We start from the raw sequence: 16,453 nt of genomic DNA, 5'->3' as shown, positions 1-16,453 counted from the left end.
ACCTATAGTAAGAAAACATTGTCCTTTGAAAAGTGTATCATGGAACGTAACAGACCACATTTACTTACTTATCTGGTGTAACTCTCTAACTATAACACTTCAGAACACAGTCAAGCACAATGAAGTAGGAAAAAGGGCTTCTGCAGAAGCAAAAATAGATATAAAAAGGTATGTTTTATTACGCAAATAGTTCACCCCATTTGAATCCTATTTACTCCTTCTTTTCTATGATTCCTAACAGTGGGGCTATTTAATTTCAGCGTCCACAAGAGAACTGGAAGTACCATCTGGGACACTGGCAAGGTACCTAAGCAGCAATCAAGAGATGTGGCAGAAATTATAGAAAGGATAAAAAATTCACTAAGCAGACAAAGCTGAGGTCACTGGACATGGCAGTAATCCAACATACTTAGAAAAGCTTTGAGGTTATCACCTCCAAAGGATACAAAAAATAATATTCATCATGACTATCCCAAGTTACCAAAAAAGTAAAATCAAGCACAAAGACATGTGTAATGCAATTTGGAAATTTTTCAAACCAAAATGGTTAAATGTTCTTTTATAAGAAATAATGTTATTAATAGACATAAACCCTTAGGTAATCAGAAAACTCAGCTATGGACAAAATCTCATTATCTAAAGGATAAACAATGGTTTCAGAATACCTGGACTTGTCATTATCAAGAAGAATATACTAGTCAGATGTGGATTTTAAAATAAATCCAAAAATCTCAAAGGGATTACAGTGAATGTGACCAATGACTGAGTTAAACTCAATTTTCATGTCAGCTTCCTTCATAACTGTGACCAGCAGCCTATTCTGAAAACTGATTAACCCCCCCCCCAAATAACTGGGGCATCTCTGTCTCAAACACACATACACACACCCACACAGACACGCATATGTATATACATCAAAATGTCACAAATTTCCTTCACCAAGAACTTCTAAACGTCAAATCTATAGAAGAAATAAAAATGAAAAGATAAAGATTTGACTATCTCAATAATTAAAACTCACATAAAAGAAAGCATGAAGACCACGAATTAAAACATGGACAAAAGATACATTTCATACCAAAAATTTGTTAACGTTCTTGAAAAAGTTTTCAAACTTTTAATGAGTTAGCAAAAGAATAATAAAGAAATGCAAACTGAAACAGTGAGAATATACGTCTACACAGAGAATTGTACCTGAATATTCATAAAAGCCCAAAACTGGGAGCAGCAGGTGAATGGATAAGCAAAGTGTGCTATATCCATAAAACGAAATACCAGTCAGGGACAGAAAGGAATGAACTATTGGTACAGGTAACAATGGGCGTGAATCTCCAAAACATCATGCTGAGTGAAAGAAGCTAAACCCAGAGCACATACTGTATGAGTGCATTACCATGAAGCTCTAGCAAAGGTCGTTTTAATCCATGGAAAAGAAAACAGAACAATGGTTGCTTGGCAGGGTGGGGAGGTTGGAGTTTGGCTGGGAGAAGGCAAAAGGGAGCTAGCTGTTTGGGGTGATGGAAATGTTACACATCTGGTTGTGGTGGTGGTTACAGGTACAAGCATTTGTCAAAACTCACTGAACTGTACACTTAAAATGGGAGCATTTAATGGGTGGAAATTATACCTTTACAAAGTTGACTTAAAAAACAGAGATACTATTATTCATCATCTTTCAAATTTGTAGAATATGAAAACATCAGAATACCCAACATTGATTCATTCTATCTATCCATCACTTGTCTAACAAACACCTGGAAACAGCACTTACAATGTGCCGGGCACTGTTTAAGTGTTTTAAAAGTAAAAACTCACTTTAGCCATTCCTATAATGATAATCACATGAGATAGATACTATTATTGTCACCATTTTTGCAAAAGAGGAAAGTGAAGCTCAGTAACTTGCCCAAGGCCACTGAAATGGTATGGTAAAGTCAGGAAGTGAACCCAGGGTGTATACTTTTAGCCATTGCAAAATGCTATTTCTGATGTGGTGAGGTGGCTGGTCATGATTATATGCTGCTAGTGGAGTATAAGTACTATCTTTTTGTAAAGCAATTTGGCAACATCCATCAAAGGTTTTACATTTTTATTATCCTTTGATGTAGTAATTCTTTAGAATAGATTATCAGAAGCAGAAATAATTCAAAAATGTCTAAATGACAAAAATGTTTCCTGGACCTCTGGTGCTAAATCCAGTGGACACTACAAAGTCTTGTATCCTCTGCAGCACTTGACTCTGGTTCTCTCCTTCCTAAAGCACTGTTCCCTGGCCTTGCTGTCACCACAACCCATAGGTTTTTCCTCCTCAGTCTCGGGCTGTTTCTTCTCAAGTCTCGTTTTTCTGTTGCTCCTTAACTACGAGTGTTTGCCCAAGTTCCATTCTTAGTCCTCTTTCCACTCTAAACCTTCTCCCTTACATACCTCATAAACCAATCATTTCCAGATCAGACTGGTAGCCCTGGTCTTCTTCTTGGGCACCAGATTCATAATTCCCACAGGTTGCCAAATATCTACTCAAGGATGACCTATAGGCATTTCATACATGCCCAGAACTGGATTTCCCTTTCCTCCAAATTCCTTTCCTCTTTTCATAATTTCTAAGTGAAAACCACCACCATCCACTCAGCTGACCATGCCATGACCTGGCAGTCATCCATGATTCCTTTTCCTATAGACTCAGCATCCAAGTTCTGTCACTTCTACAATGAAACATCTCATCTCCCCACTTCTTTATATTTCCACTGCTCTACCTTAGTTCAAGCCTGTAATCTTGCCTAAATTACAACCATATTCTCTAAATTCAACAGTCATCTGATTTATAGCTTTGCAAATGTACCGTTTCTTTCTCTGGCCTCGTGGCTCTGGCACTTGCTGTCTTGCTGGGAATGCCTTTTCACCTAATTCAAATCTGATCACATCCATTCTATTTGTTGAAAGCTTACAACAGACTGGCTGGATCAGTACTGGTAACACACAAGACACAGCCCTTCGCCTCACAGAGCACTTGGTCTAGAAGGGAACACAGGCAAATAAATAAATGAAGAAACAATCCCATCTTGTGATGAGGGGTATTAAGGAAAAGAACAGGTAACGGAGAAACAGAACAAATGGGAATCAACTTCAGCCACTTTAGATTAAGGAGAAGAGTCAGGAGATGCACCTGCATCAGTTTCCTATGGCTGCTGTCAAAATTACCACAAATTTAGTGACTTAAAACAACACAAATTTATTATCTTATAGTTCGGTAAATCAGAAGTCCAAAACGAGTCTCACTGAGCTTGGATCAAGGTAAGGCTGTGTTCCTTCTGGATGCTCCAGCTTCTAGAGTCTGCAGCATTCCTTGGCTAGTGGCTCTTTTCCTCCAGCAATGGTTGGGCCAAGTCCTTCCATACTGCCATCTCTCTGGCTCTCTCTCTTCTGCTTCCCTCTTCCACTTTTAAAGACCCTTATAATTACCAATGGGCTCATAATTCATAATTCAGATTCATAATTCAGAAAAATCTCCCCATCTTAACGTCAGCTGATTAGCAACTTTAACCTTAATTCCCCTTAACTGAACAGATTCATAGGTCCCCGGAATTAGGCCATGGGTATCTTTCGGGAGTCATATTCTACCTACCAAGCATCTAAGACAAGGAAACATTTAAACTGAGACCAGAGGGTTTAGAGAAATGGCCAGTCAAATAAGGGAGTGTGTGTGTGTGTGTGTGTGTGTGTGTGTGTGTGTGTGTGTGTGTGTGTGTGTAAATGTGCTCCAGGCAGAAGGAAAGGCCTGTGCAGCAGCCATAAGGTGGAGAGCAGAGGGTGTGTGAAGCATTAGAAGAACTGGAGCCATGGAAGGGGCGAGTGTGCTAGAAGAAGGGAAGGACTCCCAGAAGAGACAGGGTCCTGTAGGCACTGGATGTTGTTCTAAGTAGAGGAGCAACATGAACTTAAATTTTACATATATCAATGTCACCTGACTTTTTGAGTCCCTTAGTCCCAGCTCCACTCTCACTGCTCCCTGGAGCCGTCAATGGCTCCCACATCACTGGTCCCCAGGGCTCAGCAGGGGCTTCCATACCCCTTTACGGTGTGAAAGTGTCCAACTCCCATTTCCCTCACTTTTCCCCATAACCATAAGCTGTAAGCTACTAAAGGAAGGGGCTAGGGCACACATTGGTTAACATATTTATTGAATGAGATAGAACAAAACCTAGAAACAACTAATATATTACCAACCTAAGAGAATGGTGAATTCTGGATAATATGATAGATCTAAGTTGAGGCCCTCACAATTTATGTTTATAATTTGGGAAAATAAAAGTTTGACCTCAGCTATGAAAAGGTGTAACAAATTGGGGAAATACTGAAAATTGAAAAATAGTGGCTCTCTTGGGGTGGTGGCATACTGGGTAATTTTTATTCTGGACTATATTAATTTTTTCCAAGTTTTCTATTTGTATGCTATTTCAACAGATATATTTTAAGTTTAAAAAGGTAAATCAGAAAAAATACCCTCCCTTGTACAAACATATTAAGTTCAAGACATAAAGGGAGACCCGTGGACTAATAATTGGGGAAAGTTAGCCTTAAATGGCAAAATCTAAAAGAAATGTATTTATAAGAAATATTTACCATGCCAATACTTACCATACTAAAGAAATGGCATAACATAATACACACATCCAGACAAATGTATGTGTGATTCACACTGAGAGGCACTATTTAAACACTGACTTTTATGATTCATCCTTAGATTATGATCTCATTCTTAAAAATATCACTGATATTTATATATCAGTGATTTATATCACTGATATAAAAATATCAGTTTATACCATTGAGTGCACTTGATATTAAGGCAGACATTCTCTGGAAATTAGTACTTTCACTCCTGATTTCTTTCTCTTCCCGTTTGCCTGGATACCTCAATTTAAAATTTTTGAGTCCTTTTCTTTCTTGGTGCTTTTCTTGTACAGAATGGATGCCTGAATTTTTTTCATCTAAACAACTTTATTAAAAAGAAAAAGGAATTGGATACATTCACATACTGGAGAAACTAGCAGGTTTCAATTATTACTCATTTGATGTTTCCTGTATATTACGCTTTAATGCTTTTACCTTTTCATCCTTTTTTACGGATTTGTTAAGCTTTCTGTGTTATGTTTTCCCTTTGTAAGATAGCAATTCAAAGTGTATTTCTAGTCTATTAAGTTACCTTTAAAATTTTAATAACATATTTATAAAAAGAAAATGATGCATAAAATCAGCCAAAGCTCAACTAAAATACTTGGGCACTCTGCTAATGAAATCTCTCAGTTACCTGAGGGTCTCAACTAGACACTCCTTACTCTTATCCTTGTGACAATCTTCCTAAAATGTCTACAGTCCTGCCTACACATACTCTCCATTCAAGGAAAGACTCTTTCCCAGTGATGGAGGCCCTCGCATCATTTGAGCATCATCTCATTCACTGCTCAGTCCCCTGGAACACAAATGATGAAGATTAGCTACAGCTGCACTGATCTTGCTCTTTTTAAAAATTAAATCCAAAATTTAAAAATTTTATAATTTTCCTATTCCCCTGTAAGTAAAACAGAATTTTACTGTAAAAGTGGATTTTAATTTATTCCATTATAGAAATGACTCTCAAAGCTTACTCATTTCCACTAGAAATTAGGTCTCTTAATTAGTAATGTAAGATTTGAATGCCGTAATATGCTGCCATTCAGACAGGAGCAGAGACTATTCCAGAGCAATTAAATGGGGCATTTCTTCCATCCCTAGCCTCCAACATTTTCCCAAGAGTAGCTCTCATCAATCTTAGTGAACTCCTAAAGGGTCAACTGTTTGACATTAATTCCTTCTACTACCAGAACAGTTCTTTTTGATTCGTGAATAATATGATTGAAAAAGAAGAAGCAGTAGAGCTCATTCCATGGTTCTCAGATGTCAGTAGGTATCAAAACCACCTGGGGTATGTATTTAAAGTGCAGATTCTTAGGCTCCTCCCCTGGCCCTACAGAGCCTGATTTCCCAGGTCTGACATTAGAATCTTTTTTTTTTTTTTTAAAGATCCAGAAGATGCTGACATATTTGACCATTGGTCTACACATTGAGAAAGCTGGTGGAATCCCTTTCAGGCCACCACCTTTCTTTAAGTGTGAGGGTAGAGAGACTGTACAGCTTAGCACAAAAATAAAATCTGCCTGGGGCTTCTCAGTTCACAACTACTGCCACCACTTATGGTGGCTCATCCCTTCTTCTTCCTTCCACTTTAATGATAAGATATACAGGATGTGGAACATGCCCAAGACACACTGCTGATAAGTGGCAGAATCAAGACCAAGAACTCACTAGTACTGTCCATTTATCCTGTCCAGAACTGGAAAACGAAATGGCTGGCTTTTTTTTTTTTACTTTCTTGTTCTCTAGAAAAGTTGTTCTTCACATTATACCAAAACTTCAGAGGTAGGTACACTTTGCTTAGCATGGCATCAATTCTGACATCAGACTATCTGGGCTCTTATCTCCTTTACCGTGGATATTGGCTGTAACCAGATAACCTCATTAAGCCCCAATTTCCTAATCAGCAAAATGGAGATATAATATCTCCCTTATAGTTTTGTTACAAGGATTAAATGCGCTAATACAAGTAAAGCATCTGGCATAATGCCAGTCACTTAGTATTAGCTACTAGTAATCATTTTTATTAGTGTTGTAGAGCTTTAGTCTCCTAAGAATTTTCTTTTGCCATTTGGTCATGTATCTTGTATTTAACAGATGTTTAATAATTAGACCCTGGAATAGATGTATCCAGAGAAGCTTTATATATGCATCTTTAATATATTTTATTTTTTAGAGTAGCTTGAGGTTCACAGCAAAACTGAGTAAAAAATAGAGATTTTACCATAAATCTCCTGCCCCCACACATGCACAGCCTCCCCCACTATCAACATCCCTCACCAGAGTGATACATTCATTACAACTGATGAACCTACACTGACACATCACAATCACCCAAAGTCCATAGCTTACATTAGGGTTCACTGTTAGTGTTGTACATTCTGTGGGTTTTAATAAATGTATAATGACATGTATCCACCATTGTAGTATTGTACAGAGTAGTTTCACTGCCCTAAAAATCCTGTGTTCCACTTGTTCATCTTACTCCCCTAACCCCTGATCTTTTCCTGTCTCCATTGTTTTGTGATTTCCAGAATGTTATATAGTAGGAGTTATATAGGATGTAGCCTTTTCAGACTGGCTTCTCTCACTTAGTAATATGCATTTAAGGTTCCTCCATGTCTTTTCATGGTAATGACTCATTTATTTCAGCACTGAGTACTATTCCATTGTCTGGATGTACCATAGTTTTATTCATTCGTTCACGTACGGAGGGACATCTTGGTTGCTTCCAAGTTTTGGCAATTATGAATCAAGCTGCTATAAATATCCATGTGCAGGTTTTTGTCTGAACATAAGTTTTCAACTCCTTTGGGTAAATACCAAGTAGTGTGACAGCTGGATCATACGGTAAAAGTATGTTCAGTTTTTTAAGAAACTTCTGTAACATTTTGCATTCCCACCAATAGTGAATGACAGTTCCTGTTGCTCCACATTCTTGCCAACATTTGGTGTTGTTAGTGTTTTGGATTTTTGCCATTCTATTAGGTATGTAGTGGTACTGCAGTATTGTTTTACCTATTTTTTAAAATTGCAGTAAAATACACATAATATAAAATTGGCATCGTAACCATTTTTTAAGTGTACAATTCAGTAGTTTTAAGTACCTTCACATTGTTGTGCAACCAATCTCCAGAACTCTTCTACTCTTGCAAAACTGAAACTATACACACAGTATTAGTTTGCTAGGGCTGCATAATAAAAATAGCACAGACTGGGTGGTTCAAACAACAGAAATTTATTCTGTCACAGTTTTGGAGGCCTGAAGTCCAAGATCAAGGTGTTGGCGAGTTTGATTTCTTCTGAAGCCTCTCTCCTTGGCTTGCACATGGTCTCCCTCGCTGTGTCCTCACATGGGCTCCCCTCTGTGCACAGGAATCCCTGGTGTCTGTGGGTCCAAATTTCCTCTTCTTACAAGGACACCAGTCAGATTGGCTTAGTGCTTACCCTAGTGGCCTCATTTTAACTTAATCATCTCTTTGAAGGCCCTATCTCCAAATACAATCACACTCTGACTACTGGGGATTACGACTTCAACATATGGATTTTGAGGGAACGCAATTCAGCCCCAAACACCCAAGAAGCAACAACTTCCCATTCCCTCCTCCCCCAGCAACCACTCCTCTACCTTCTGTCTCTATGAACTTGACTACTCCAGTTACTTCATAAAGTGGAATCATACAGCATTGTCTTTTTGTGACTAGCTTAATGTATTCAAGGTTCATCTATGTATGTATCAGAAATTCCTTCTTGGGGCTTCCTTGGTGGCGCAGTGGTTGAGAATCTGCCTGCCAATGCAGGGGACACGGGTTCGAGCCCTGGTCTGGGAGGACCCCACATGCCGTGGAGCAGCTAAGCCCGTGAGCCACAACTACTGAGCCTGCGCGTCTGGAGCCTGTGCCCCGCAACAAGAGAGGCCGCGACAGTAAAAGGCCCGCACACCGCGATGAAGAGTGGCCCCCGCTTGCCGCAACTAGAGAAAGCCCTCGCACAGAAACGAAGACCCAACACAACCAAAAATAAATAAATAAATAAATAATTTTAAAAAAAAATTCCTTCTTTTTTCAGGCTGCATAATCTTCCATTATATGTATATACCACATTTTGCTTATCTACTCATTTGTTGATGGACCCTTGGGTTGTGTCCATATTTTAGCTATTGTGAATAATGCTGCTATGAACATAGGTATACAAATATCTGTTCAAGACCCTGTTTTCAATTCTTTGGAGTATATACTCAGAAGTGATATTGTGCTGAGAATTTTTAAGCATGCACTAAAGTTCTGGCTCTCCTACCCATATCACTCTCCTTAGGATAATCCTTGCTTTATTCTGTGACATCACAAACTAAGACCTTAGATTATTTATTTCTTCCACGGTGTGTATTAATCAGCTAATCATAAATGAGTATGAGTCAGGGACCTGTGAGATAAGAAACACCATAAGTATTTTATCATATTAATCCAGGTATCGTTCAGGCAATTGATAACTTGAACAATTATAATAAATGAGATAAGCAATCTTGAGCATACTTTAAAAAGTTGAAGATGGCATCAAAATGGAAAATACAGAAACTCAGTTATAAATTAATAGGACTTTTCAAAACAACAGATATAGACAGTCATGACTATCTTAACTTACTTAAATTTTTAGTTCTATAAAAATAGAACCCTAGTTTAATTTGTGAAGTAATATGAATTTGTCATCAATATCCTCATTTTCAATGCAGAAGCTCAATACCTCCTCTTCTATCATGAGTAGAGGTATAAAAATAATCATGCATTTTTCTTTACAAGAAGGATTCCATGCCCTTACACAGATGAAAAATTTAAGAAATTAATTTTTTTTTAGGAATACTGAAAGTCGGTATAGCACAGAGAATAAGAAAATATTGTTTAGTTTCAAGTCATAGCTGTGACTTTCTACTGTGTGTCATTGGGCAAGTTACTTAACCTATCAGTTTTCTCATCTGTGAAATGGGGATGATAAGTCCAAATTTCAACTGTTAGGATGATAAAATTAGTTAATATATGTTAAATGCCTGGCACATACTAAGCTCTCAATAAATGTCAGCTACTTACAGCATAAATTGGCAAACCACATAACTGGAAAGGACCATGACATAACTTGTCATCTCACTAGAATAAAGAGAGAGTAACTACCCCACTCCCACTATTGTAAATGAGGTTATATCGTGGTGGTATAAGAGAAAGATATTGAATAAAAATTTCTCAAACCAGCTCCAAGGTGTTTCCATTCCCTCCTAACTGTTAAATTATACTAGAACAGCTTTATTAGAATTTGTTTGTTTTGTTAAGCTATGTCCTCAATTAGTTAAATTACTAAGAAGAAGTGCATCACTAAGATACAGCATTATGTTCTTATTCTTCAGTAGTATATGCTACAAGTTAGAAAAGAAACAGCATCTAAGTGGTTTGGATATTTTATGGATATCCACGATATTTGGATGTGATGGTTGATATTTTTTATATTCATGATATTCACAAAAATGATGTTTCATTAATTGCTTCTTAAAAAATATCAAGTGTATAATGCAAAAGTGCCAATAACTTATGTTGAAATACACCACCCCCAAGTAAGAATATAAGAAAAATATGTGATTTTATAATTTCAAATTAGAGAAACTTTATAATTGTCAGTGTTAATTCATCTTCAACATGTCAGAAAAAGTCTTTATGATCTTTTACTATGGTGTACAATAAGAAACATCATTGGAAAGATTTCAGTGTAAGATTTTTATAATATAAGATTTTACACATATATACAAGTAAACATATGTAAATAAATGAAATATATATATCCATATATATGTGAAAAAGAATGATACTCAAACTGTTCTCTACAACTAAAAAGTCGTTAATATAATGAGACCTAATGTCACTGCAGAAACCCTTGAACTTTTAAGAAAGTTCCAGGATGGATGAAACAATGTTGTTATGACATATTAAACTCCATTTCCTACTCATTGCCTCTGTGACTTCTGGACAGCAAAATGTGGCCACAGATGAAGCAGGAAGAAGCCAAAGAATTCAGGGGAAAGCAAGGGCAAAGTTCCACCATATTCCAAGGCAAGTTGAAGAAGCCCTCACAGTCAGCCCTCAGAGTTCAGTTTCATCTGGAAAATCCCAAACTTTCCTGATTCCTTACTGAAGTCACAGGCTACAACTGAACTTCTAGATTTTGAATAGTAGTTTGCAAGCTATGCTTTGTAACATCCCTGGCTTTCACTGATGACCTCATAACTTCCTGTGAAATTCTTTAAACAGAATCCAATTTAGTTCACAACAATTTAAATACTATATATGCCATAAAGCACTTTCAGGGAGGGAGGTATGGAGGAAAGAGCTGGTGGGGAAAAAAAGAGAACAAGAATTTCCAAGGGTGTGGGAAAATTCTAGGAGTAACACTTCAAAAAGAAGAGAGTAGAAACTACTTCCGAAAATGCAAAATATGTGCATCGTGCCTCATTTGTATAAACTAGAACAATTCAGATAATTCAACAATCACATACTGAACACGTACTACACCCAGGGAAAGGAGACGGCATTCAAAGACATACCTCACCTCCTGCACTACACTGAGAGGAGGGCCCCTAGCAGAGGCCATCAAGTTGGCCTTTGTGAGTTCAGGTCAGGAAGAACTAGAAGATGCTCTCCTGCTCAAATGCTGCTTCTGTTACTCTAGGCACAGCCCTGATGATTGCAGTCACACTCAAGCTAGGAAAGGTGGCCCTCCCCTAGGTGCTGGGACCAATCTTCTGCAGTGATTACTGACTCGTTAGTAATTTTTGTTTGTTTTTAATGCTTTACTTCTTACTTAAACTGCCTGTGCTGGCTGAATTTTAATTCAAGTGTGATCACAGCGCTGTTCCTCAGCGCTGTGGAATCCTTCCAAGTCCTGCCTGGAACGGTTAAGTCATTTTGTTTAACAGAACAGCTTTTGATGCATGTTGCTGTTTGAAAATTCAAAACTGTAGTAAAAGACAAGCACACGGTCTCGTGAAATAGGAAAGAGTTTACTGAGCGCTTCCATCTTTTGGGGTGAAAATTATAAAACACCCCCTTTTCGTGTGATGGCAAATCTCGCTTTTAGAAATTTATATCAGATACCAAATTAAGTCACAAGTCAAATATCCCTCTTAATCATCAGGATGATGAAAAGAAGTGCACAAGGAACAGGTTTCTTAAATTACTATCATTGTTTTAACGGGGAGGGCTGAGGAGTTCACCTTTTTGTGTGTGTGTCATCCAGAAGAGGTGGCAAAATCGGGTTTTGCTTGCTTGCTCGTTTTAAACAACCGAAACACGGACTCAGCAAGAATTGCCTATTAAAACCATCAATTCCCGACAGCAAAATCAATCCCAAGGGTGCCTCGGGGCAAAGCGCCCGGGTACCCCCTGCGCCTCTGCCACAGGTGGACGCGGAGCAACAAGGACACTCGGTCGCCCTCGGGTCCCTACGCCCAGAGCCTGAAGCCACGCGGGCGCGCCCGAGCTCCTGGGCTCTTTGTCGAGAGCCCGGCACAGCGCCGGGCCCCATTGGTTAACGCGGTCGGTCCGGGCCATCCTGGTCCCGCGTCCCTCCCCCATCCCGGCGTCCAAGGCCTGGGCGCCGGCCACGTGGCCCCTGCTCGCGGGTTTCCCGGTCCCCGGGAGGCGCGTCCACGCCGCGCCGCCCAACCCACGCGACAAGGGGGTGGTCTTCTCCCTGGACCGCGGGCTCGGAAGTCCGCCCCCTCCCCGCCTCCCGCACTCACCGCTTTGAGATCCAGGACGCCGTCCTTGGCCTCCTGAAGTAGCGACACGAACTTGGTGGTGAGCAGTCCCAGGCTCTTCTCGTGCCTGCTGCTGCCGCCCCCGCCGCCCCCGAGAGGCGGCGGCGGCGGCGGCGGCGGGGGCTGCGCCTGGGACTGCGGCGGCTGCGGCCGCTGGCCCTGCCCCTGGCCCTGCGGCGCCGGCTGCCCGGAGCCCGCGGGCTCGGCCGCCGCCATCGCGTCCCCGCGCCGCGGTGGTGCGGCCCCCGCGCTCGGCCACCTGCCGGGTCGGCTCCGCGGCGGCCGCTGCCGTCTCCGCCCGCCGAGGGCGGGACGAAGGGTCGCGGGCTCCTGCAAACAACAGGTGCGCGGCGCCCACCCGCCTGGGGGCCGCTCGGCGCGCCGGGCCTCCGCCCCCTCCCCGAGCCTGGCGACGCGAGAAGGAAGCCCACGATCGAGGGGAGGGGGAGTGGAAGCGAGAAGAAGGGGCGGCTAGGGGTGGGGACCCGAGTTTAAATGGCAGGAAGTGACGCCGCGGCCCGCCGTTGCTTGGAAACGCATTTTTCTGTAGGAAGGAGGGGCGAGCGGGGAGGAGGGCAGCGTCGGTGACTGGGTTTCACACTTGCCTTCCTGCTGTTGGCGAGCCGCCGCCGGGAGCGGCGACCTCCCGCAGCAACGCCGGGAGGAAAAAAGGGCTTCAGGGCAGGAAAAAACCCTGCCGGGTGGCCATCAATTTCTGAGCCGCTGGGTCCGTGGAGCCACACGAGATTAGCCTTCCTTCACTTACCTTCATTGGGCGGTTTCTGCTGTCTGCTCTTTTCGAGCTTTAGGAAAGCTCGAAAAACATTTGCAAATATTTCAGTGACTCGGACCAAGTGCAGGGTTATATTTCATAGATTATCTTTTTGGATTCGAAATACAGGAAAAACACAATCATGGAGTCATAGGTAGAGATACTGGGGTGTGGAGGGAGAGGTCCTTAATTGCTCAGACTCGCCGCTGGACTCCAGATCTCCTGCATTTAGAACAGTGTTCTTAATACCTTACTGGAACCAAATTATATTGTGTTATTTAGAATATTAGGCACCCACACGTTCTTGTGTTTCGTGATACCCCAAACTATTGATGGGAAATGAGATAACACACAGATCTGAGTAAAAGTTTTTCCTCATTTGATTACAAACTCTCGAAAGTCAGAACTAAATTTTAAATGAGTTGGTGTCACACAAAACACTTTGAATATAGTAGATGCTCAATAAATATTAGGTGAATGAAAATTCCATATGATGGTAATTAATCAAGAAAGTTTCATGCAAGAAATATTTTAAATTTAAAATAACAAACTAGCAAAAAAGGGTCACTGGAATGAAGTGAAATACTCAGCAGCATTAGCTAGTAAAACTGGACACACCATTTATAACAAAATATTTATGCTTCCAATTCATAGGTACAGAACTTCATTAATAACCAGATAACCTTTATTTTAATCAAAGAACTATATAAGCAAAACTTGGAATTAAAAATCTTTAGTAAAACATGAAAAATTCAATTAATAAAACCACTCAATTTAAGTTATCTCAAAATGGGTTCTGCTATGTGATTGGCATTAACAAAATCATTATTATACAAATTAAATTAATTTGCAAATTAGTTTTAACTTATTAATAAATCAATAGAATTAATAAATACAATAGTGTTTCTTGAGGTTTTAATTTGAAGTGGTAACATTCTGCTATAGATGCAGGGACAGGAATTGATAAAAATAAAGTTGTTATTTTTAAAAACTTTTTATATTGTCTTAGCTTGGTCTGCCATAACAAAAATACCATAGACAAGATGACTTAAACAACAGAAATTTATTTTCTCACAGTTCTGGAGTCTGGAAGTTCGGGTGCCCGCATGGTCAGGTTCTGGTGAGGACTGTCTTCCTGGCTTGCAGACAGCTACCTTCTCTCTGTGCCCTCACATAGCAGAGAGAGAGAGAGCAAACAAGTTCTCTAATGTCTTTTCTTATAAGGGCACTAATCCCATCATGAGGGCCCCACTCTGTGACCTCGTCTAAACCTATACCTCTCGAAGGCTCCCTCTCCAAATGTGGTTAGGCTTTAACATATGAATTTGGGGAGACACAATTCATTCCATAGCATGTAGTATTAAATCATAATAACTATTTTGGTAATTTTTTAATTGTTCTTTTTAATTTCAGTTTTTAAAGTTTTTTTACAAAGCAGTTATATTATTACTGATGCTAATAGGTCATTTGAAATTTATTTTGCAATATTTTTGTGTTTTTCACAATGAATTTTTCATTTGTTTAAACTCACTAGGATTCAACTAAAACACATTCGCAAGTTAGCAGCTATTTCAATTAGCCTTCAAAATCCTATGTCTGTCAGAGAAACTACAAATTACTTACACCAGTGGCTTCCAAACTTTAAGGAGAAAAATCATCTATGGTGTTTGTTAAAAATGCGATTCTTTTTTCCAAATTACAGAGATTAAATCAGCATTTGATATGAGAATTTGACCTGGGAATCTGCATTTCTTCACAGATAGTTTCAGGTAATTCTCATGCACACAGTCACCCCTTTCAGAAACACTGAATAACACAATGAAAAATAATAAAATATATCATTTTTCCTAAAACTGCTAAAGATCAGAGCCTGATAATGCAAAATTCTTTTTAATATTTTGAAAATTTTTGGAATTTCTGCTAATGAATTATTTAAAAGACGTGATTTTTAAAAATCAGAATATCAATAATCTTTAAGAAACTGATATTGGTCACTGTTTGAAGTATATTACTCTGAATTTGATTTCTGTATCCTTTTGGCTATAAAGGAGACAACTCTAAATGGCTATCAATTGCTACACTAGTTCTTTGCACCAATTCTGACAAAAGCCTAATAATTCTTTCCATCAAAAGTTAGGAGCCATAGCATATTATCAAGAAGTAGGTAACAAACAGGTCCTACCGTGGCCGCTGCTGAGGCTGGCGGGCAGGGCGCCGGCTGCCACTGACCGGAGAGAGAAGCTGCCTGCCGACGTCAGCCTGGGTCGCAGCCGCCGCCTTAATTAAAAAAAAAAAAAAAAAAAAAAGAAGTAGGTAAGATTTTTGTGCACTAGAATAATCCAGTTAAACTAAACCGTATTGCATTGACCTATGTAGTACTAAATGCATGACAGTAATCCTTTGTTAAATTCAGACTAATTACACCAGATTAACTGGACAGATATTATGATCTATTATAATATTGTTTATATGCTCCTGATTATATTCTCATTATTTTTATGCATTTTGGAAGTGCAGCTGCTTAACCAATTCAGGAGTAGGAGGGAGGACTTCAGTGTTTTGAATTCGACAGAATAACTTATTAGCCCATAGCTCACTGGACTAAGAGTGTCACATTTGTGGAATTTCACATATGTTATTTTCGTAGAAGTCCAGGATCAGTTTAGAATATGTGCAGTTGTGTCATAATATAGTAGTTAAATATTCAAGAAAATTCAACCAAATTTTATTTTGTTCACTGATGGTGGCGTACTGATTTTCAAATGCCTGAGCCTATCAGTTGGAAGTGATCGGTTGGAACTTCCAACTCTCAGGTCTCCTTTGAGCTAAGAAACTTCCATCAAAAGGCTGCTTACATCAGCTTTATTACTCCCTTGTTTAATCTGTTCTAAGTTAATGAAGATAAAATTTGGCTTTCTGTTTTTCCTTCCAAATCTTATAACACACAAACATCTATCTTATTATGCATTTTCAAGATTAAAAAAAAATTAGGTAAACATACATGTTTCAAGGATTATTAATCCTCACATTATGACAAAAAACATTATTCTTTACCTACCTATAACCTGCATGGTATAGTAATATGATAGATAACCCAAAGACCTTGACTTCAGAAGTGTGTACCGTGTAAGTAGAAATGGGAAATGCAGATTACATTCAAACACCTATAGAAATATAATTCACACACATTAAAGAGATTTTAAATTTTATTTAGT

The 16,453-nt window shown here is 39.4% G+C and overlaps 1 protein-coding gene and 1 long non-coding RNA gene across 2 annotated transcripts in view; both read right to left on the bottom strand.

The window, feature by feature from the left end:
* Nucleotides 1-12,950, bottom strand: part of E2F5 (E2F transcription factor 5) — a 28,780-nt gene extending 15,830 nt beyond the window's left edge. Inside the window, exon 1 of the mRNA XM_082434032.1 lies at nt 12,449-12,950. Coding sequence (XP_082290158.1) covers nt 12,449-12,682 — 234 coding nt within the window. The 5' untranslated portion in view covers nt 12,683-12,950. The remainder of the gene's footprint in view (nt 1-12,448) is intronic.
* Nucleotides 7,891-12,429, bottom strand: LOC309647084. The gene is made up of 2 exons (XR_014255779.1): nt 11,921-12,429; nt 7,891-9,093 (listed from the first exon to the last, which is right to left on the bottom strand). It is a non-coding gene; the product is annotated as an uncharacterized lncRNA (long non-coding RNA).
* Nucleotides 12,951-16,453: the final 3,503 nt, after the last annotated feature.

Source organism: Balaenoptera physalus, assembly GCF_965194825.1.
Source record: "Balaenoptera physalus genome assembly, chromosome: 17".
Classification (NCBI taxonomy): Eukaryota; Metazoa; Chordata; class Mammalia; order Artiodactyla; family Balaenopteridae; genus Balaenoptera; species Balaenoptera physalus.
This window is presented reverse-complemented; position numbering and strand designations above follow the sequence as displayed.